Raw genomic sequence first — 22,550 nt, 5'->3', positions numbered from 1 at the left:
TTCTGGTAGCTGAATTGGTGGCATGTCCTCTGGAATGGAGATTGGCTCATGCCTGATTGTTGGAATACATTTTCAGTAGGTGTTATAGGTACTTTAAGGGTCACAGTTTTCTCCTTGCTAAAGATGCTACTGACGAACTTGTAAGGATCTTTGTAGAAAGTGGTCCTGGTTCTCTGCTCTTTGCCACGAGGTCATGCGACTTTTAATATAGCCTAATAGGGCCTCTAGGCCCTTCCTTTCCTCTTTTGTGGCCTTCTTCCACTGTTTCCTCAGGCTCTTCCTTTCTCTCACAAGTCCGTCGGTTTCTTTTTGTCTCCTGAACTTAGTTCGGCCCATTGTCTCCTTCTGTGACCCCATAGGTGTAGATGATCCCCCCATCTTCTCCAATTTTCTTTCGACATCTCCTTTTTGGCCTGCTAAAAGCTGGACGAGATCCGAGTCAATGGTTGCCCATTCTTTGTTGCAGGATTTAGGCCAAAGTATCTGAGGTCTTCTTTTATCCATTTTCCTTTCTACTGCTTGCTGCGGCTGGGTAGTCTCCGGGTTGCTGATTGCTGGTAAGTTTATGCCTGGTTGGGCTTCGTCTGGGGTTCTGATACCCCGTGGGCTGTGGTGCTTGTCCCGCCACTGGGCTTCACCCGACTGATTTGCCCTACCTCTTGTGAAGTATTGGTCAATGTGAGGCCCGTCACTAAGCTCTCTCAGGCACTTCTTCCTGCCCTGATGGATTTTAAGACCTTTCTCTGATGTTACCTTTGACCAGCCACAAATGCATCTCCGTAGTTTGTGTCCTGTCGTTCCAACTACTGCTGTGCTGATCTCCTGGTTCTTTGTCATTTCCATTCCGAGGTCTGTTGCCATGTGATCCACCGATGAGTCATCTTGCTTTTCATAGCCATAGATGGGTGGACCAATTACGCTTATGGTAACGGATCCTGCCGGCATGGGAAGCTAGCCCATGTCTGCCCCGGTGGGGTCTAGTCCCTCCTGCCAGCAGTCTCTACAGGCTGTCACCAGGTCTTTCCCTGGTTGTAAGCTACCCTTTCACAGCAGTCACTGGTTTTAACCAGATTACTCAGATTCGCTTAATAGGACTAGGTGTTATTATCCCACTATTTCAGCACAGTTGAATGGCCCAATAGGACATTCCCCACGCCTTATGCATGACAGGGGAAAGCAGTCAAGAATATGAATAGAGGAAAGGAGGTCTGAGGTTTCACTGGGTTCGTCGGGTAGGCATCCTCTGTGTTTGGGGGATAAATGATTATAGAAATACATAGCACACTTACCTTTCCTTGCCATTATCAGAGAGACATCTCATGAGTTGTGTGTCCCACTTTCATCACATCCATTATCCTGGGTGAAAGATGCCTTTTGGTGAGGTGCTGCTGATAATGCCCTTTGTATGGTTCCCATCAATGCGACACATCGTCAGTTGTGCACCTCAGCCTCATTGGGTGTTTTGGCCCTTTATTTGGGTGTTTCGGCCATTTATTTGGGTGTTTCTCCCGATGTCCCTATTCAAGCACAAATTTGTGTTGTGCAGTTCTGAAAATTTCGACACACACAGTAGCTGTTCATCCATTTTGTTTTCCGTGCTTGGATGCCTCGTTTCTATTGGCCGCGCTGGTATTCGTCACAGAGCATAGCGGCAAAGTTGAACTATTATGAACTTTGACTGCGGTGTGCGCGCAAGCTCGACAGCGGTGTGCTCCACTGCGCGTGCGCTTTGGTCGACGCAGCAACTAACCGACCTTGTGCGGTGCAAGCCATTGAAATGAATGGGTTTCATAGCGCAGCGCATTCCGCGTCTTGTGTGAAAGCCGCATTACTCGAATGCGTGCAGCATTAATGACATGTACGGACTGCGTGCCTTTTATCTTGCGCACAAAGAAGTTTGTTAAACGTATAAATTTGATTATGAAAAATGATGTGTAGATGTTGTTTCATTAATAAATGCCTTTTGCAAATTCATACTTTAAAAAAAACGAATTCATGCGTGTATAATGTGGAATGATACGGTTCCATTGGCCAACCCCTCTGTCTACCACATGTCTCTGTCTCCTCATTGCCATCACAAGCCCATAGTTGCAACTCCTAAGCACTTGAGAGACCTCCCGAGCTGTCTTAAATAGTTGGGAGAGTAAGAGTGATTCTTAGCTTTAAGAAATTTGATAAGTTTGGAAGCACTTAAGGCTAAAAGGGCACTTTGAGAAGCTTGATAAATTCGGGCCCTGATCTGTTTAAAATAGTTTACTCAAAGGTTCTGATACCCTCTGCTGATCAAATATATTACTGCAGATAATTAAGAGAAACCACAGATTATACATGAATGTCTATTTTGGTGATTCTCATAAGCCATATTAAATGTACGATGTACAATTTAATAATGATTTATAAACTATTTCCATTATTATTATTATTATATTTTGAAGAAGTTTTACAAGTTATATTTATTCATTGAGCTTATATCCAAAATCAATTTAGGAAAGAAAATTATACATTTCAATCAAAAACTTGACTAAATTGAAATATTAGTTTATGTCTTGAATAGGGCTGTCAAACGATTAATCGCATCCAGAATAAAAGTTTGTGTTTACATAATATATGTCTGTGTACTGTGCATATTAATTTTGTATTTATAAATACAAACACATACACATGAATACATATTATTTTAGCAATTTTACGTGTCTAATACATGCATGGGCAACTTATAACACACCAAAGACACAGAAAAACACGTATTTCCACCGTATGACCCCTTTAAATGCTGCTGACATAAAAAGTTATATGTACACATTTGTTTTTGAACACATAATAAACAAATCTTACAGTGAAATAAATAGTTTATGAAATCTCGAGAGAATTTGAGAGATTTCATGTGTTCACGTGTGGTGTGCTTTCTTTGTCACATCACAACAAACATAGGGGCAAAAGGATTAAATCTAGGATTTTTTCTCATGTTTGTGGGCTCTCGTTTAAAACAAAATTTAAAAAAATCTTTTGGTGTGGCCCCAGCATTAGGGTTTTGTTGGGCGCCTCAAACCATGGTGTTGTTCACCCAACAAAAGCAGCTTACGGAGCACTGAATTAAGACATTTTTACAACCAAAGTTTGGTCAGTTTAGATGAACAAATGTAAAGAAACAATTTCCACTGACAACACTGCCAGGCAGTCACCACACTGTGAACCTTATTTTGCCAATGCTTTGGTATTTAAACAACTGGGTACTATTGTGGCCGCATCTGTGCCTGTTTGTCACTGCTTAGTTAACCTTTAGCCAAATCTTTTGCATTCAGCTTCGAACCATGCTATTGGCACTGAGGTCAATTTGGAATGGCGTCTAAGAAAGGAACAACTTTGAATGCAAATGCTACCAATTAAAACCATGAGCATGGTAAGGCAGGCAAGAGTTACATAATAAAGGGAAGGGTACGTCTTTTAAAAAAAAACCACAAGAAAAAAGCTTTGTAGCAAAAATATTTATTTTAAAAACACATTTAGATCTTTTGAAAACATGTTACATTTGTTGCAATGTCCTTTAGCCCTTGACTGTAATATCATCCAGAGGAGCTGTAGATTTTTTGACTGAAGCATCCTGGCCATAGTTACCAGAAAACATCTGGAAAGCATAATTAGCCACTGAAGCGGTGCTCTCTTGGTTATGTGACTGGGACCCATATTCACTGAGAGTCTGAGCAGTTTGTGGCAGAGATGAACCAGAGAACATATCCCTTGAAGACAGTGGGGCACTCAAGCCTGAAGAGGGAGGCAAACTGGAATCTGCAGCATGGTGTGAAGTGAAGCGTTCAGACATTTGGCCATTGATTGTTGAGCCAGAGGGAGCTCGAAAAGATGAAGATAGCCTTGACTGTCTCTGGACCCCACCTAGAAGACTCTGGCTTCTCCGAACAGCAGACGTCAGACCACTCTGGGCAACAGGTGCAACATTCTGGCTCAAGGCAGACAGAGATGAAGAGAACCCACTAGACATCTGGGCACTTGAGGTGCTCTGGGATGAAGCTGTATCAGAAGTCTGGATGCCTTGGGTCAAACTAGCAGCAGAAGGTCGGCTTACATACAAAGCAGCTTTTGCATCCAAGGGTAAAGACACTAAGGAATATTGGCTTGAGCCCACAACAGCACTGCTACCTCCCTGCAGAGATGCATAACGACTGGATGAAAGTTGAGCTCCAGACCCTGTCTGGGGAGTTGAGCCATACAGGCTTGGTCTCTGACCTGTGGCAGACTGGCTAAAACCAAGCTTGGCATATCCAGGGGAACCAAGGGGATACAGAGTTGAGGTGCTTGGAGACTGGAGAGAGATGCCACTGTAGCTGCCACTGCCCCTCTGTGAGGAAACAAATTGTCCAGATCCTCCGGAAAGTGCCGGAAGATTACTTTGGTAAGCAGAGTCTCCTTCTGACAATGGGGACGAGAACCTGCTGTGCACCTGAGAGCTTTGAGACTGGTAGTTGCCCTGTGACAAAGCTGCACCTGAGGACTGAATGCCTTGGGTCCAACTAGAGGCTGATGGTTCCAGTCTATGTGGCCTCTGGGACACAGAGTACACCCTTTGAGATGCTGGGCTAAACTGGCCGGCAACGCTCTGGGTTGAGGACAAGGACGCGCTTGAATATTGGGAAGGAGACCCAGAGACAATCGGACTCATGCTACCTTGAGGCATGAATGAAGAGCCACTTCCTTGTAAGGTAAGAGAAGTTCCTGACTGACTTCCATCTAGCAAAGTAGTAAGCCCTCTACGTGAACTCTTAGTAGCGGACTGGGTGGCAAAACCTTGTGATGCCAGGGGAGTGTTCAGGTATTCGGAGGAGAATGCAGGGGCATATTGACCCAAAGATCCTTGAGACTGGGGTAATGAGCCACTGTTAAAGACACTTGCTGCTTGTAAAAGTTGTGGTGAAGTTCCCTTTTGAGGCAGAGAGCCAAACTGTGAGGTTGCGGACAGTTGACCATACAAACCCGGATCACTTGTGGACTGACTGTATACTTGGCGTGAGGAACTAAACTTGGAAAATGTAGGTGAACTGGAAGCAGGCCGACTAAATGTACCCTGAGCAGATCCACAGAAACTGCTACTCATTCCCTGTGAGGCCAAACCTTGTGATGCCAGGGGAGCGTTTACGTATTCAGAGGGGAATGCAGGGGCATATTGACCCAAAGATCCTTGAGACTGGGGTAAAGAGCCACTGTAAGAGCTACTTCCATCCTGGGAAGGCACAAACTGACTAGAAACTCCTGATTGAGGCCAAGAGCCAATCTGTGAGGTGGATGGAACTTGACTATACATACCTGGATCACTTGTGGACTGACTAGAAAGTAGGCGTGAGGAACTAAACTTGGAAAATGTAGGTGAACTTGGGCCATACTGGCTAGATGTACCCAGAGACTGCATGGAGCCACTGAAACTGCTACTCATTCCCTGCGAGGCTGATTGATTAGAGGCACCAAAAGGAGCACCAGAACTGCCACTTGAGCTTGCTACACTTGTTAATGGTCTGGAAACAGTTTGGGGTGAGGTTGGTTTTAGAGCACCAGATGAATATTTACTTGGGCTAGATTGAGGCAGGGAAAGTGCACCACTGTAAGAGCTGCTGCCTCCCTGGGAAGACATAAACTGACTGGATGCTCCTGCTTGAGTGCCAACCTGTGCTACCAACCAACGGAAATGCTGATTGCTTCCAGATTGGATAGAAACACTTTGGGGTGATGAAGCTGCAACATTTAGATACTTGGAGGGAGATGAAGGGGCATACACAGCAGAGGTGCCTTGAGGCTTGGGAGAAGAGAGGTCCCTAGAGCTGCTTCCTGTCTGCACTGGGACATAATGACTAGAACTTGCTAGTGTCATAACAGACCTGCTTGGAGCACTGGACATATACAGGCTTTGATCACTTGTGGACTGGCTAGAAACCCCCAGAGACAAGGAACCAAGCTTGCTAGGTGTCAGGGAACCAGGTGAATACTGGCTAGATATGTTTTGAGATGGGTAGCCAATAGAACCGCTGCTCACTTCCTGTGTGGTTACGATTACTGGCCCAGAGTTTATCACTTGTTCTGTTATAGGGCTGCCTTGTGATGTAAAAGTGGAGCCTTGAGTCGCAATAGATGGACTAGAAGACAAGCTTTCTGAAGAGTACACATGTACAGCAGCTCCTGACGACTGAAGGGGAAAGCTACTCTCAGAGCCTGAAGGATTGATGCTGAGGGATCCCTTGTCACCAGCAGGCTGATAAGAGATCACGGAGGGTGAGGACACATGCTCTGTAGAGGCTCCAGGGGCATACTGACTAGAAGCGCTTTGAGATTGTAGCAACACGTCACCATAAGTGCTAGAGGCAGAACCCGAAACTCCCAATAAAGGGCCAGAACTCTCCAGAGTGCTAGACGTGTGAAGGCTGGGGGAATCAGTTTGATCAGTGGTGGCCTGGCTGGAAACCATTAGGGGTGAAGAACCGAGCTTTACATGAGACTCTGGGGTATGCTGACTAGGGACACCTGGAGATGACAGAAGACCACTGGTAATGCCTTCACGCTGGACAGAACCAATTTGGCTGAAACCACCTGCCGACTGTAGACCAGAACCGCCATGAGATGAGGAAGGAGACTGGTTTTGCAAACTCTGTCCACTGCCTAACTGGCTTGCAATATTCTGAACACTTGAACTGGGGGAAACCTGGGGTTGAAGAGATGTCAAACTGCTTGTCTGGCGTTCATCTTGGGGCACTGCCAAAGCTGAAGAAACCAAGCCAGTTTGGGTACGAGATGTCTTTTGGCTGCTGGAAAAACCACCCTTGACATACTGGCGTAGATTAGAAAACCTGGACCTGTTAGTCTGACTTCTGTCAGTGATCAAACTAGAGCCCACTTCATCAACAGAAAAGCTCCCAGTCACTGGAGATTCCGACTGAGATGACTGGACTGAACGGGGTGCAAAAGCACTGTCTGTAGCCTGACCCCACTGGAGATGGGTTTGAGTAAACCCCACCTAGACAAATAAAACAATAACAAGGTTTTACAAAAACAGAATTACTTCAACTACGTGCCCAAATTAGATGTAGAATATAGTACCTGGAAACCCAAAAGCACATCTCCAAAATATTAGGAGAACAGCTAGTAAAGGCAGCCTGAAAGTGAAACAAAACCTTTTTAGGATTATTCATTTAAAAAAAAAGCAGAACCATTTAAAAGCATAATTGAAAACACACCTCTTCAGCCCTTGATCCATGACAGGAAACCTGTGTGTGTGTGATGTTGCCAAAGAATCTTTTTGGCCAGTTTTCCCTTCTCACACACAGAAAAGCACAAATCCAAGTACACATGTTAGCTGTAGTAGATGTCTTTTATAGGCCGCCAGGAGTTCAGTCAGCTCATGTGATTAACTGAATGACTAATTACCTCTAACATAGTTCACCTGTGAAACAAAAAGGATAGCTGAATGTGAAAGATGACCGTGTGCAAGAATAAGCACATTCCTCATTCTAAATGGTTAGTTGTCATTTATTTGAAGTTTACTTACTGTTTATCAAGGAAAAAAGTATTAATGTTCAAAAAGAAAGACAAGGTGTACTTTTATTTCTTTCATCCATTTTCAAAACTCCACAAGGTACATACAAAATGTATACAGAATATACCTGTTAAAAAACTTCAAATAAAATTAAACTATTCAAATCACATAGTAAATTAAAATCATGATAAGATAAATGATTCACACACACACAAAATTGTTCACAACAAGGTATGTAAAATACACAGTATTTCAGAATGTTTAATGTAGGAATGTAGTATTGTCAGATTTAAACTAGACCTAAATATGTGCGTTCAAAATTTGGCTGAGTAGCATGCAGTACTATTGAATCAATAGTTTGTGTTATTGTTGTAGCAGCTTTGGGACAAATCAGACACATAATTTTAGTGCGTTTTATAACCGCAGTAATAAATCCTCCTGCTGGTCAAAAATAGACAATCTTTAGAACCCTTTTCCAGTAATATGCTAATAAAAGTAAAACTATGTTATGCATATTGGCAACAGTTTAACATGAAAGAACTGCTGAAACAGTTTGAACATATCCTATATGTTCTTCTATTTTGTGAAGTAATAGTGCATTGGACATTATGGTGCTGATATCAAATATGATAAAATGCTGTTGATTTAAAGTTCATTAAAACATATCAAATAAAAAATGGAAAAACAAAATGTTGATTTAAATGAAAAATCTGTGCCCATTGATGTATTCCTGCATAAATTCATTGACTTCTGTTAAGTTAAACAGTTAAACAGTTAAGCAGTGAAAAGCTTGATGTTTTTGGTGCACAGTCAAATGCTGAGACTAACTAGAGTTTTTAATACTACAAACATAACACTATTTTATGAAGGTAGTGTGGTGTATGTGGTAAGCACGCATTAGAAGAACGACATCGACACGTGTGATGCAGTAACAACAAAAACTCTCTTTTACTGAACTTGTTCTGAACTACTCCAACATTCATCCACAAGGGGGCAGCCCTTCACCATATACATACATTACAGGTAGCATTTAACATGTGGTAAAAACAGAATTAAACACTTTGTATAACAGACTAGGATCACAGTTAGTCTTTTGTTGTTCGCCTAACAGAAACAGCTTACGGAGCACGCACTGAATTAAGACATTTTTACGACCAAATTTTGGTCGGTTTAGATGAACAAATCCAAAGAAACATTTTCCACAGACAACGTTTCCAGGCAGTCGCCACACTGTGAACCTTATTTTGCCAATGCTTTGGTATTAAAACATCTTAGTACTATTGTGGCCGCATCTGTGCCAGTTTGTCACTGCTTAGTTAACCTTTAGCTAAATCTTTTGCATTCAGCTTTAAACCATGCTATTGGCACCGAAGTGCCTGAAGCCAATTTGGAATGGTGTCTAGGAAGAAAGGAACAACTTTGAATGCAAATGCTACCAATAAAAACAATGAGCATGGTAAGGGAGGCAAGAGTTACATAATAAAGTGAAGGGGATGTCTTTAAAAGAAACCCCACAAGAAAAAAAGCTTTATTGCAAAAATATTTATTTTAAAAACACATTTAGATCTTTTGAAAACATGTTACATTTGTTGCAATGTCATTTAGCCCTTGACAGTAATATCATTCAGATGAGCTGTAGATTTTTTGACTGAAGCATCCTGTCCATAGTTACCAGAAAACATCTAGAAAGAAGCATGATTAGCCACTGAAGCGGTGCTCTCTTGGTTATGTGACTGGGACCCATATTCACTGAGAGTCTGAGCAGTTTGTGGCAGAGGTGAACCAGAGAACATACCCCTTGAAGACAGTGGGGCACTCAAGCCTGAAGAGGGAGGAAAACTGGAATCTGCAGCATGGTGTGAAGTGAAGCGTTCAGACATTTGGCCATTGATTGTTGAGCCAGAGGGAGCTTGAAAAGATGAAGATAGCCTTGACGGTCTCTGGACCCCACCTAGAAGACTCTGGCTTCTCCGAACAGCAGACGTCGGACCACTCTGGGCAACAGGTGCAACATTCTGGCTCAATGCAGACAGAGATGAAGAGAGCCCACTAGACATCTGGGCACTTGAGGTGCTCTGGGATGAAGCTGTATCAGAAGTCTGGATGCCTTGGGTCAAACTAGCAGCAGAAGGTCGGCTTAAATACAAAGCAGCTTTTGCAACCAAGGTTGAAGACACCGAGGCACATTGGCTTGAGGATCCCACAACAGCACTGTTACCTCCCTGCAGAGATGTATTACGACTGGATGAAAGTTGAGCGCCAGACACTGTCTGGGGAGTTGAGCCATACAGGCTTGAGCTCTGACCTGTGGCAGACTGGCTAGAACCAAGACTTGAAGAACCAAGCTTGGCATATCCAGGGAAACCAAGGGGATACCGACTTGAGGTGCTTGGAGTCTGGAGAGAGATGCCACTGTAGCTATCCACTGCTCCTCTGTGAGGAAACCAACTGGACAGGTCCTCCGGAAAGTGTCTGAGGATTACTTTGGTAAGCAGAGTCTCCTGCTGACAATGGGGAAGAGAACCTGCTGTGCACCTGAGAGCTTTGAGACTGGTAGTTGTCCTGTGACAAAGCTGCACCTGAGGACTGAATGCCTTGGGTCCAACTAGAGGCTGATTGTTCCAGTCTTTGTGGCCTCTGGGACACGGAGTACACCCTTTGAGATGCTGGGCTATACTGGCCGTATATTAGATATGTTTTGAGATGTGGAGCCAATAGAACCGCTGCTCACTTCCTGTGTGGTTACGATTACTGGCCCAAAGCTTATCACTTGTTCTGTTACAGGGCTGCCCTGTGAAGTAAAAGTGGAGCCTTGAGTCTCAATAGATGGAACAGAAGACAAGCTTTCTGAAGAGTACACATGTACAGCAGCTCCTGACGACTGAAGGGGAGAGCTGCTCTCAGCGCCTGAAGCATAGAGGCTGAGGGATCCTTTGTCACCAGCAAGCTGATAAGAAATCTCTGAGGGTGAGGACACTTGCTCTGTAGAGGCTCCAGGGGCATACTGACTAGAAGTGCTTTGAGATTGTAGCAACACGTCACCATACGAGCTAGAGGCAGAACCCTAAACTCACAATAAAGGGCCAGAACTCTCCAGAGTGCTAGACATGTGAAGGCTGGGGGAACTTTTATCAGTGGTGGCCTGGCTGGAAACCATTAGGGGTGAAGAACTGAGCTTGACATGAGACACCTGGAGATGATGGAAGACCACTGGTAATGCCTTCATGCTGGTGAGAAACAATTTGGCTGAAACCACCTACCCACTGTAGCCCAGAACCGCCATGAGATGAGGAAGAAAACTGGTTTTGCAAACTCTGTCCACTGGCTAATTGGCTTGCAATATTCTGAACACTTGAGCTGGTGGAACCCTGGGGTTGAAGTGATGTCAAACTGCTTGTTTGGCGTTCATCTTGGGGCACTGCCAAAGCTGAAGAAACTGAGCCAGTTTGGGTACGAGCAGAGGTGGACAGTAACAAAGTAAATTGCCCTGAGTACTGTACCTAAGTACACTTTTTGAGTATCTGTACTTTACTTGAGTATTATATTTTCTGAGTACTTGTACTTTAACTTCACTACATTTGAAAGACAAATATCATACTTTTTATTCCACTACATTTATAAAAAGGTCCAAAAGTAGAAAATGGTTTCTATGCAGCGGGGTTTCCTGTGTGCGCAATTTATCTGGCTTGCGATCTGCCAGGACCTTTTACTGTTGCCAAGTATTTCAGTTTTCCTAAGCTCGCAGTTTTCCGACAAGCTTTGAATGGCCATTTGGCAGATTTTTTAACGCAAATCTGGCAACTCTGGGATATTCCCCGCTAAACTAATGTAACCGTAGGCGTTGCTACACCATTCATAGTGCTCTAAAAAGGCAAATAGAACAATAAAAGATGAAAAAGGCACACGTTAAAGTGTGGTGTAATCATCTGTGGGTTACGATCAGTCAAAGATCGTAGAAACATTGTCATGAAAATGATCGGCATAGCGGCTAAACGGTAAATAAGCATCACATACACCTTGAGCTACGCGTGCATGTTAACTTCCGATCTGCTGCTATATCATTGCATATATCACTGAAGTAACTATAGTTGAAGTATTCTAAATTATGGTAATACGAATGGTAATAAATCCAACAAACACATGGCTTCTACACTTTACTATTTACAAGAACCTTACTACTTACTGGTAAATTGCTGCTAAAACTGGTAAAGCGAATATACAAAATAAAAGAACACTGCTCATAAATACATATAGGCCTAGGGGGCTAATGAGGATAATTAGGCAAAATGATAATACGGGATTATATCTAAACTAAACATATACTGTATGTGCTAAACATATAAAGCTCTTAAAGGAGTTGCTCACTGTAAAATTTGCCCCATTGACTTTCCATAGTAGGAATAAAAACTACTATGGAAAGTAAATGGGGGCAAATTTTGAAGTGAACTACTCCTCTAATACTCAGTGTATTCAGTAGGTTGCTTCGGAGGCATAAGATATACGACAATAAAACAATGCACAACTGACATAAAGGAAATTTACTTTTAATACTTGAGTACTTTTAAAAGCACATACTTCTGTACTTTTACTTAAATAAGAATCTGTCTTTACAACTTTTACTTGTAGTGGAGTAATATTTGACCAGTAGTATCTATCTGTACTTTCACTCAAATAAGGAAGTTGTGTACTTCATCCACCTCTGGGTACGAGATGTCTCATGGCTGTTAGAAAAACCTCCCTTGACATATTGCCGTAGATTAGAAAACCTGAACCTGCTTTTCTGGCTTCTGTCAGTGATCTAACTAGAGCCCAATTCATCAACAGAAAAGCTTCCAGTCATCTGAGATTGTGACTGAGATCACTGGACTGCATGGGGTTCACTGCTTGTAGCCTGACCCCACTGGAGATGGGTTAACAATAACAAGGTTTTACAAAAACAGAATTATTACAACAATGTGCCCAAATTAGATGTAGAATATTGCCATGACAGAACCTCTTGCAGGGCTCTAGACTAACGTTTTGCACTGGTTGCACTGGTGCACCTAACATTTTTTCTTAGGTGCACCGGCACAAAAGTTAGGTGCACCCAAATTCCGCATCGCAAAACCCGCGAGACCTGAAGGCTTTTAGTGATTATTCTTCATGAAAGCTGCATTCATACACGTTTGGCTTCTATCAATAGCGACTCACAAATAAATAGTATTTAGCGTGATGTATAATGTTTTGTATGCTTTGCAGTATTGTTAGAGATCTTTATACAATAGTTCAGTGCTTAAAGTTAAAACACGTGTTTCCTGCATTAGCTTCAAATGCATACAATACTTGCAACACATTTCGTTATCTTTGCTGAATTCTTGTATTCTGCATATTTATTTAAGTTGCAAGATTGAGCGCTTCACTCGTCTGCTCTTTCGGTCCTTCGCCTCTTACCCGTAACCCACGAATTACGTCTTTGGGGGCAGGGCACTGATAGATAAGTGAATGGTTGAAGGAGGGGAGAAGAAAATAAGTGACTGAATGCGCAGCTTGCGCAATATAACATTTCTGCACATTAAATTTATAATACGCAAAAATTATATATTGATCAGTTTGACAGTCGCACCGGTGCGACCATTAAGAAAAACTTGTCGTACTGGCAGGAAAATTTGTCGCAAAATGAGAGGTTATGATTTTCGGACGGATCAGGCCTTAACTTAACATTCTTAACAAAAAAGTTGTCAATCGTTCTTTTCATCTTCTCTCATCATCCGCGGCTACATCCACTCTGTTTATCTGATGGGCCTAGGCTACTTGCCTCTCTGTCCGACTGCAGCACAGCATTTTCACACGTACACACACGTACAGGAATATCTGGACCATGGCCAATCAGAGGGGGGACCGCCCTTCACTACATCTGATTGGTTTAGACCACGATATGGGCCTAATGTGTCTGTTGTTGAACCACAGAGAGACTTTCGCAGAGATTTTTTTCCCTCAAATGGCTGGTCGCACCAGTGCGACCTCAGATTTTTTTTTGTCGCACCATTGAGAAATTAGGTCTCATGTGCGACCAAATTGGTCGCACTTTAGAGCCCTGTCTTGTTTCATGTGGAGAAGGGTCTCGTCATTGTTCCTGCCCACTTGTTTCCTCTTTAGTGATAATTATTAGTTCATGCCCCGCACCGGTCCCCTCTTGATTTTGATCCCTTATAATGCCCTTGTGTATTCTGTCCTGTGCTGGTTCATTGTGTACTGTCACTTGTTTCATGTGGGTGAGGTAGTGTAGTGTAGTCTAGTCTTTTTTGTAATATATGGTAAATGTTATTTTTTAGTCCTGTCTAGTTTAGTTAGTCCGTGTTCCTGTTTATCTGTCATGTTTATAACTTGTTATTTTACCCCCTCGTGGGTTTTTGTTTTGTTTATTATTTATTAAAGTCTTGTTAACCCCTTACCCGCTGTCTGCACCTGGGTCCTCTGTCCTTGTATCTTTGCACCTCACCAAATCCTGACAGAATGAACCTGCCAATCAAAATCCCCAAGTATGCCTCCTGCCCTTCTCCAGACCTTTGGTATCACCTGCTTTTTCCATGCCACAGCCATTAATATCCAAAAGTACCTCAACACCCCATGGGCTTTCTTGTAGAGCCTGTATGGTATACCGTTGGGTCCAGGAGCTGAAGCTGATCTTGCCCGTTTTACTGCACTCTCAACTTCGCTCCATTTAGGGGGCCTTGTGTCCATCTGGTGTTCTGGTAGCTGAATTGGTGGCATGTCCTCTGGAATGGAGATTGGCTCATGCCTGATTGTTGGAATACATTTTCAGTAGGTGTTATAGGTACTTTAAGGGTCACAGTTTTCTCCTTGCTAAAGATGCTACTGACGAACTTGTAAGGATCTTTGTAGAAAGTGGTCCTGGTTCTCTGCTCTTTGCCACGAGGTCATGCGACTTTTAATATAGCCTAATAGGGCCTCTAGGCCCTTCCTTTCCTCTTTTGTGGCCTTCTTCCACTGTTTCCTCAGGCTCTTCCTTTCTCTCACAAGTCCGTCGGTTTCTTTTTGTCTCCTGAACTTAGTTCGGCCCATTGTCTCCTTCTGTGACCCCATAGGTGTAGATGATCCCCCCATCTTCTCCAATTTTCTTTCGACATCTCCTTTTTGGCCTGCTAAAAGCTGGACGAGATCCGAGTCAATGGTTGCCCATTCTTTGTTGCAGGATTTAGGCCAAAGTATCTGAGGTCTTCTTTTATCCATTTTCCTTTCTACTGCTTGCTGCGGCTGGGTAGTCTCCGGGTTGCTGATTGCTGGTAAGTTTATGCCTGGTTGGGCTTCGTCTGGGGTTCTGATACCCCGTGGGCTGTGGTGCTTGTCCCGCCACTGGGCTTCACCCGACTGATTTGCCCTACCTCTTGTGAAGTATTGGTCAATGTGAGGCCCGTCACTAAGCTCTCTCAGGCACTTCTTCCTGCCCTGATGGATTTTAAGACCTTTCTCTGATGTTACCTTTGACCAGCCACAAATGCATCTCCGTAGTTTGTGTCCTGTCGTTCCAACTACTGCTGTGCTGATCTCCTGGTTCTTTGTCATTTCCATTCCGAGGTCTGTTGCCATGTGATCCACCGATGAGTCATCTTGCTTTTCATAGCCATAGATGGGTGGACCAATTACGCTTATGGTAACGGATCCTGCCGGCATGGGAAGCTAGCCCATGTCTGCCCCGGTGGGGTCTAGTCCCTCCTGCCAGCAGTCTCTACAGGCTGTCACCAGGTCTTTCCCTGGTTGTAAGCTACCCTTTCACAGCAGTCACTGGTTTTAACCAGATTACTCAGATTCGCTTAATAGGACTAGGTGTTATTATCCCACTATTTCAGCACAGTTGAATGGCCCAATAGGACATTCCCCACGCCTTATGCATGACAGGGGAAAGCAGTCAAGAATATGAATAGAGGAAAGGAGGTCTGAGGTTTCACTGGGTTCGTCGGGTAGGCATCCTCTGTGTTTGGGGGATAAATGATTATAGAAATACATAGCACACTTACCTTTCCTTGCCATTATCAGAGAGACATCTCATGAGTTGTGTGTCCCACTTTCATCACATCCATTATCCTGGGTGAAAGATGCCTTTTGGTGAGGTGCTGCTGATAATGCCCTTTGTATGGTTCCCATCAATGCGACACATCGTCAGTTGTGCACCTCAGCCTCATTGGGTGTTTTGGCCCTTTATTTGGGTGTTTCGGCCATTTATTTGGGTGTTTCTCCCGATGTCCCTATTCAAGCACAAATTTGTGTTGTGCAGTTCTGAAAATTTCGACACACACAGTAGCTGTTCATCCATTTTGTTTTCCGTGCTTGGATGCCTCGTTTCTATTGGCCGCGCTGGTATTCGTCACAGAGCATAGCGGCAAAGTTGAACTATTATGAACTTTGACTGCGGTGTGCGCGCAAGCTCGACAGCGGTGTGCTCCACTGCGCGTGCGCTTTGGTCGACGCAGCAACTAACCGACCTTGTGCGGTGCAAGCCATTGAAATGAATGGGTTTCATAGCGCAGCGCATTCCGCGTCTTGTGTGAAAGCCGCATTACTCGAATGCGTGCAGCATTAATGACATGTACGGACTGCGTGCCTTTTATCTTGCGCACAAAGAAGTTTGTTAAACGTATAAATTTGATTATGAAAAATGATGTGTAGATGTTGTTTCATTAATAAATGCCTTTTGCAAATTCATACTTTAAAAAAAACGAATTCATGCGTGTATAATGTGGAATGATACGGTTCCATTGGCCAACCCCTCTGTCTACCACATGTCTCTGTCTCCTCATTGCCATCACAAGCCCATAGTTGCAACTCCTAAGCACTTGAGAGACCTCCCGAGCTGTCTTAAATAGTTGGGAGAGTAAGAGTGATTCTTAGCTTTAAGAAATTTGATAAGTTTGGAAGCACTTAAGGCTAAAAGGGCACTTTGAGAAGCTTGATAAATTCGGGCCCTGATCTGTTTAAAATAGTTTACTCAAAGGTTCTGATACCCTCTGCTGATCAAATATATTACTGCAGATAATTAAGAGAAACCACAGATTATACATGAATGTCTATTTTGGTGATTCTCATAAGCCATATTAAATGTACGATGTACAATTTAATAATGATTTATAAACTATTTCCATTATTATTATTATTATATTTTGAAGAAGTTTTACAAGTTATATTTATTCATTGAGCTTATATCCAAAATCAATTTAGGAAAGAAAATTATACATTTCAATCAAAAACTTGACTAAATTGAAATATTAGTTTATGTCTTGAATAGGGCTGTCAAACGATTAATCGCATCCAGAATAAAAGTTTGTGTTTACATAATATATGTCTGTGTACTGTGCATATTAATTTTGTATTTATAAATACAAACACATACACATGAATACATATTTAGGAAATATTTACATGTATTTATTTATATTTACCAATAATTGAAATTATATAGAAATGTTTATTAATTTTGAGATTCTTCTTAAATATATGCATGTATGTGTATGTGTTAATAAATAAAAAATTATTATGCACAGTACACAGATATATATTATGTAAACACAAACTCTTATTCTGGATGCGATTAATCGTGATTAATCATTTGACAGCCCTAGTCTTGAATAAATAAAGGTACATGCAGTTTCCCGTATATAACAATACTAGAATAACAAATTTTACTGAACAGTGCAAAAAAATAATTTCTTAATAAACAGTTTTGTCTTGTTTTCTTGTACAAATATCTAAACATTCTTAAATCAAGATTAAATCGAGACTTGACAAGGAAAGTAAAAGTTATTAGTCTCGTTTTATGTTTATTCAAGAATTAAGTTTCTAAACTAAAATAAAAATTTCTTACCAATGGGGTATTAAAAATAAACTTGAATTAGGTACTTGAGAAAATATAAAACCTTTAAAGCCACAATATGGAATATTTGGACGGCTAGATGGTGCACTTTCGAAACAACAACAAAAGACGAAGCTAAATGACGTTATGTAGGAGAGTGGAATTATGGAACATGTCGTTTGTCACCATCCACAGGCGTATGGAGATCGCCCATCATGTTCACGGACAAGGTAATGAATTAATTTTATTTTATATCATCGTAATGAATTAGCTTGCAAGAAACGTGGAATGTAATGCTACGTTAGCCCGCGACTGATATTGGACTTTGTCAATTGATTTGGTAGCGTAATGCTACACAGTTTTACGTGTTTAAAACAGTCATTCAGTCGTCGTTTAAAAAGTAAATTGGAAAGAACCCACAGCATTTACAAGTAACGTTATTGGCTACATATTTTTGTGTGACATATACTGTATTTCATAGGGTAACTGCATTCATAACTATTCAAATAATCTGTGCATGAGTATTTTGTGTACAATAAAAAAAATGTGCTTACCTGTGTATTAAAACACATGCGAGAGCGGAGTCTGTGTCGAGTCCAAGTTGGTCGCGAAGCTCTCTTCATTTAGAAAACGCTTTTATTAATATTAAAAAGGATATTAATCCTTGTTTAATTTCTTCGCTTGTCCATAAGCCTGCTTGCCTCATTTGGCCACACGTTTATACTTTTTTGGGTTTCGACAAAGAGTAATCGTGATCCATAATAACAGAACAACAGATGCTGCGTCCCAGATGCTGTAACCACTTCCGAATTTGCGTGTTGCCAGTTTCTACAACCGGAAACTGAGGGTAGTGCAGAGCAGCAGCTATTAAGCCACTGATATGCGACAAATACAAGGGAGACAAGGGACAGGCCATTATTTTAAATAGGAATTTCTCTGGATTTGCACATTCTTTAGAACATTTGGGATAATGTAAGTACACAACTACATGAAATATATCACACTGTGCAAGTGATTTTTGGATATTTCATAACAAAATTCTTCCATATTGTGGCTTTAACAGATTAAAGTAAGTTACTACTCCTTTCTGAACATAGGCCCTTAATCACTGCATCAGTTGACATGGCAGACTCAAGCAGGTGAATGGAATTAGTCATTTCTCTGATCATTTGATTGGCTGCTAAAGGTCATTATTACGCGGCTCGTTGGAATGCTTGATTCTGATTGGCCAGTCGCGACATTTGGAGGTTAGTTATTCCAGGATTACCCGGATGCAGCAAATCTTTTAATAACATTTATGACATTATATTTACAAATGATTAAACCAAATTGAGTGTTCGTGACATTTGAATGTCGTTTCTAACCTTAAAACCGAAAGCAAACGTCTTTTCCTCACGGAAGGTCTGCATTCTGTAAAAATTAGCTATTAAAATATTTTAAATTCACGTTTCATGTAGCCGTGTAATAAGCGGGAGAATGTACAAGCAGCCGGCTGTTATTGCGAAATAAGCCCCTTCAGTGTGATACCTGATCACACTGTCGGGGCTTATTTCTGCGATAACAACCGGCTGCCTGTACATTATACCTTAAATAACAAACTTCGCACATGACATTTTGTTTTCATGCCTTGTGTTAGCAGCTTGTTTGACTCTCTGCATGCATGCTTAGTGCTTAGTTTTCTTGCTACAGTATGGCTCGTGGCTGGAATAGGTAAATTCATAGTGTTAGGTTTGCTTAAATTTACAATGTTCCATGAGCTGTAAAAAAAACTATGTGAAATGAAGCCTGCTTTAGTAACATGAAAAAGTAGTATTTAAATGTATTCTAGTAAACTTTATTTTAGTTCAATAGGTTTCACTAGATTTTCTTTTTCACCTTCTTCAGGACTGTGTTGGGATTTAAAAGTGAGAGTTATCAGATGTGGTATTTGTCCAATGCAAAACAGTGTCTCACTCTATTCTAAAATATTATACAGGTTGGGCTTATATCAATACCCAGCCTCATTGGAGCGAGCCTTACCATTACACTCCCAGTCCTCGTGCAGTCCAATCTCCTTTAATTGATGTTACAGTAACTGAAAGTGTAACTGGAAGTGCTCTTTCACACCGGTAGTTAAAGGAGGAGTTTCCACTAACTATGGCTCTCACATCCACTCTCCAAGTGGCTCAAATGTTGTTTCATGAGCCTCACCCCAAACTGAGCGCAACCAGGTAGCATTGCACCTTAAAAAAACTGAATATAGTTGGCCGTCCTGTCATCAGACTCGGTTCCTACAAGTATACTGCCTCTGGAGACGGCTCTAGGCCACAGTCGGCTGGCACGTCTGCTCCCTTTTCTACACTCGGAGCTGGCCCTTACAGCGGTTTATCCCATCAGTCTCATAGCACCTCTGGTACTCACTGTTTCAAAAATGGTAGCCTTCTGCATCCAGGTTGACCCAAAGCACTCAGACCTCTGGAACAGCTGTGTTGCAAAGCAGCTCAGTCTCTTAAGTTCTCAGATTCCCAGTAGATTCTCTTCCATATCATCAGCAGAAACACAAGGAGAAAGCAGCAGTTTCAGTGGTTCATCTTCCCAGTCTGGAAGCATCTCCTGCCCATTTATACCAGTGAAGCGGTGCAAAACTTGACTCTTGCAGTAGCCGTCCTATGACCAGACTTTTACTACTTATATAGCCCAGGTTACCATGTTTGGACTGCCATATGATGGTCCTTTGTGTGTTTGTTTGGAGAAAAATGACTTCAGATAAATATTTATATGTATTTTTGGGGTTGAAACCAAGTTGAGTGTGTTTACATTACAGAATTGGCCTCAACTGTGTTTTGTTAATGAGGGAAGTAGTGGGGGAAATCAATTCTTAAACTGTGCTTCTAGTGTATAATAAAATGGTTACATTAAATGTGAATCTTTTAGTTTTTTGGGCGGATGCATGGCTTAATGAATAAATAAAAAGTGGGAAAAGAGAATATTGTTTTCCAGCAAATAAATGACCCCATATCTTCAATAAGGCTATATAATTGCATTGTTTATTACAGTTGTACCATCAGTTACTGTCATGATCATTCATTTATACACATTATAGTTTATTTCATAAAGCAAATGGACACAAACACATTTACAATATTCATGCATTACAACATTATACATTTATCACAATACATATAATTTATGGCACCAAAATAAATAGAAACAATAAATAAAATGTTCATGTTTTCACAACTATGAACAATGACACATTATTGTAATACATCTTCCACAAACATGAAATAAAAGTGCAAAAAAAGAAAGTAACAAAAAAGACATTCTATCAGATAGGACAACTCTTTTAAAATTCCTTTTTAAACCATTCAAACCACTTAAACCTGCGCCTTACATTATATATAATGACCAATATATATAAAGAGGATTGTTTATAATGACAAATCCATAAAATACATGAAGACATTATACGCTCAAAGTTGGCACTTTGATAAAATAACATCAGGCAGTTTTGTGGTGGACACTAAATCGCTTCAATGTTTAAAAGAAACATCACAGACTACCGATAAAAGCTGGCCACATAGCACACCATTCTGTCATAACACCGTTTGAAACACTTAACACACACATATACCTCACAACTTTAACTCCAGTGTAGTGACAATATTCACAATATTTCCTTGACTATTTAGTGACACTTACATAGTAAATAAATTCTGAAAGCAGCAATAAACAAGCCATGAAAAACAACTTTGTATTCCATCAATACACCTATCGAGGCAGCAGTGTACTTGATTTTAGCAGACAGAGAGAGAGAAACATCTAGGACTATCGAACATTTGACAAACCCATTGCGTAAAGCAGGACTAATGTTTGGAATCTCGAGGGTAAAACTCAGCCAGGGTGCTTTGAGGAATCCTCTTCAGCATCTCCTTGGGGAAGATTCTCAGAAGCTGCCAGCCAATGTCCAACGTTTCGAACACAGTTCGGTTCTCATACGCACCTGCAGCACAGTATACGTTAAGGCAAACACTATCAGCGAACACTACTATTTTCTTATATATATGCATACTTTTCTTTTCTTTTGTATAACACAGAAGAACAAGGCACAATGCCTTTTTGATTCCACAAGCGCCCTAATGTCCTGACTTACCCTGTGATATAAAGTTCTTCTCAAACTTTTGTAGGAACTCCAGGTACAACAAGTCATCTGCTGTCAGTGCTTCCTCTCCAACCACGGCCTTCATTGCCTGCACATCTTTTCCAATAGCATAGCATGCATACTGCAAAAAAGAAGCTTTGTCATAGGCTGCTCATTCTTAATGGCCACATACGTACAGAACTCAACAACTAGTTGTTAATGACGCCCATCAGTCCAAACGGATGTGTTTTTGTCCGTTTTTGTGCGATGCAAGAAAATAACAGTGCTAGAAATGTTTATTTTCATACATTTTGACACGGGGCTAGCCGCTCTCACAAGCCCTTCGTTTAAAGTGATAGTTCACCCAAAAATAAAAATGCTGTCATCATTTACTTACCCTCTTGTCATTTCAAACCTGTATGACGTTCTTTCTTCCCCAGAACACAAAAGAAGATATTTTGAAGAATGTTGTTAACTGGCACCCATTCACTTGCACTGGTTTTGTGTCCATACAATAGAAGTGAATGGGGGCCAGTGCTGGGTTTCAATTTATAAGACTAAAAAATCTCAAATATCCGCAACTGACCATTTTTGCCAGACAAAACCAGCATAAAAGCGCTTATTAATAACATTCATGTTAGCACTATAAAAGAGCACCCTGTTAAGTAGCCTTCCGAGTATAAACAAAATACAGCGCATCTATTAGCAGTAGTTTAGTTTAAATTGACGGACAAAACAACTCTTTAGCCAAAAAATAGCAAATACCAAACAGGTAATTATTCATAACTGCGAGATGCCAGAATGTCGCTATGGTTACCAGTGTGTCAATTATCACAAATGCGGGACTGACATAACTTTTCGTACACACATGGAACGATTATTTTGTGGATTTACTCCAGCATTTAAAACTTTGCAGTGTATACGTGACCAATGTGACCGTAATCTCCAATTAACAAAAAAATCTCAACCCGCTTCTATACAAATGTAAAGGCTATTAAAAAGGAAACAATGTATTATATTGCATATAATGTCATGTAAATCATAAATACAAAATC

The 22,550-nt window shown here is 41.4% G+C and overlaps 2 protein-coding genes across 2 annotated transcripts; both read right to left on the bottom strand.

The window, feature by feature from the left end:
- Window positions 1-3,512: 3,512 nt before the first annotated feature.
- LOC130550446 (uncharacterized) lies at window positions 3,513-7,330 on the bottom strand. The gene is made up of 3 exons (XM_057327923.1): window positions 7,233-7,330; window positions 7,096-7,151; window positions 3,513-7,012 (listed from the first exon to the last, which is right to left on the bottom strand). The coding sequence occupies exon 3, from the start codon at window positions 6,464-6,466 to the stop codon at window positions 3,545-3,547; it is 2,922 nt and encodes a 973-aa protein (XP_057183906.1). The 5' UTR covers window positions 6,467-7,012; window positions 7,096-7,151; window positions 7,233-7,330; the 3' UTR covers window positions 3,513-3,544.
- A 13,044-nt stretch (window positions 7,331-20,374) lies between these two features.
- On the bottom strand, window positions 20,375-22,484 carry LOC130550445 (V-type proton ATPase subunit B-like). Its single transcript, XM_057327922.1, has 2 exons — window positions 21,508-22,484; window positions 20,375-21,357 (listed from the first exon to the last, which is right to left on the bottom strand). Exons 1-2 carry the CDS (start codon window positions 21,599-21,601, stop codon window positions 21,221-21,223), a joined length of 231 nt encoding a protein of 76 aa, XP_057183905.1. The 5' UTR covers window positions 21,602-22,484; the 3' UTR covers window positions 20,375-21,220.
- Between the last annotated feature and the right edge of the window lie 66 nt (window positions 22,485-22,550).

This window comes from Triplophysa rosa, unplaced genomic scaffold (genome assembly GCF_024868665.1).
Source record: "Triplophysa rosa unplaced genomic scaffold, Trosa_1v2 scaffold32_ERROPOS1978651, whole genome shotgun sequence".
Lineage (NCBI taxonomy): Eukaryota > Metazoa > Chordata > Actinopteri > Cypriniformes > Nemacheilidae > Triplophysa > Triplophysa rosa.
This window is presented reverse-complemented; position numbering and strand designations above follow the sequence as displayed.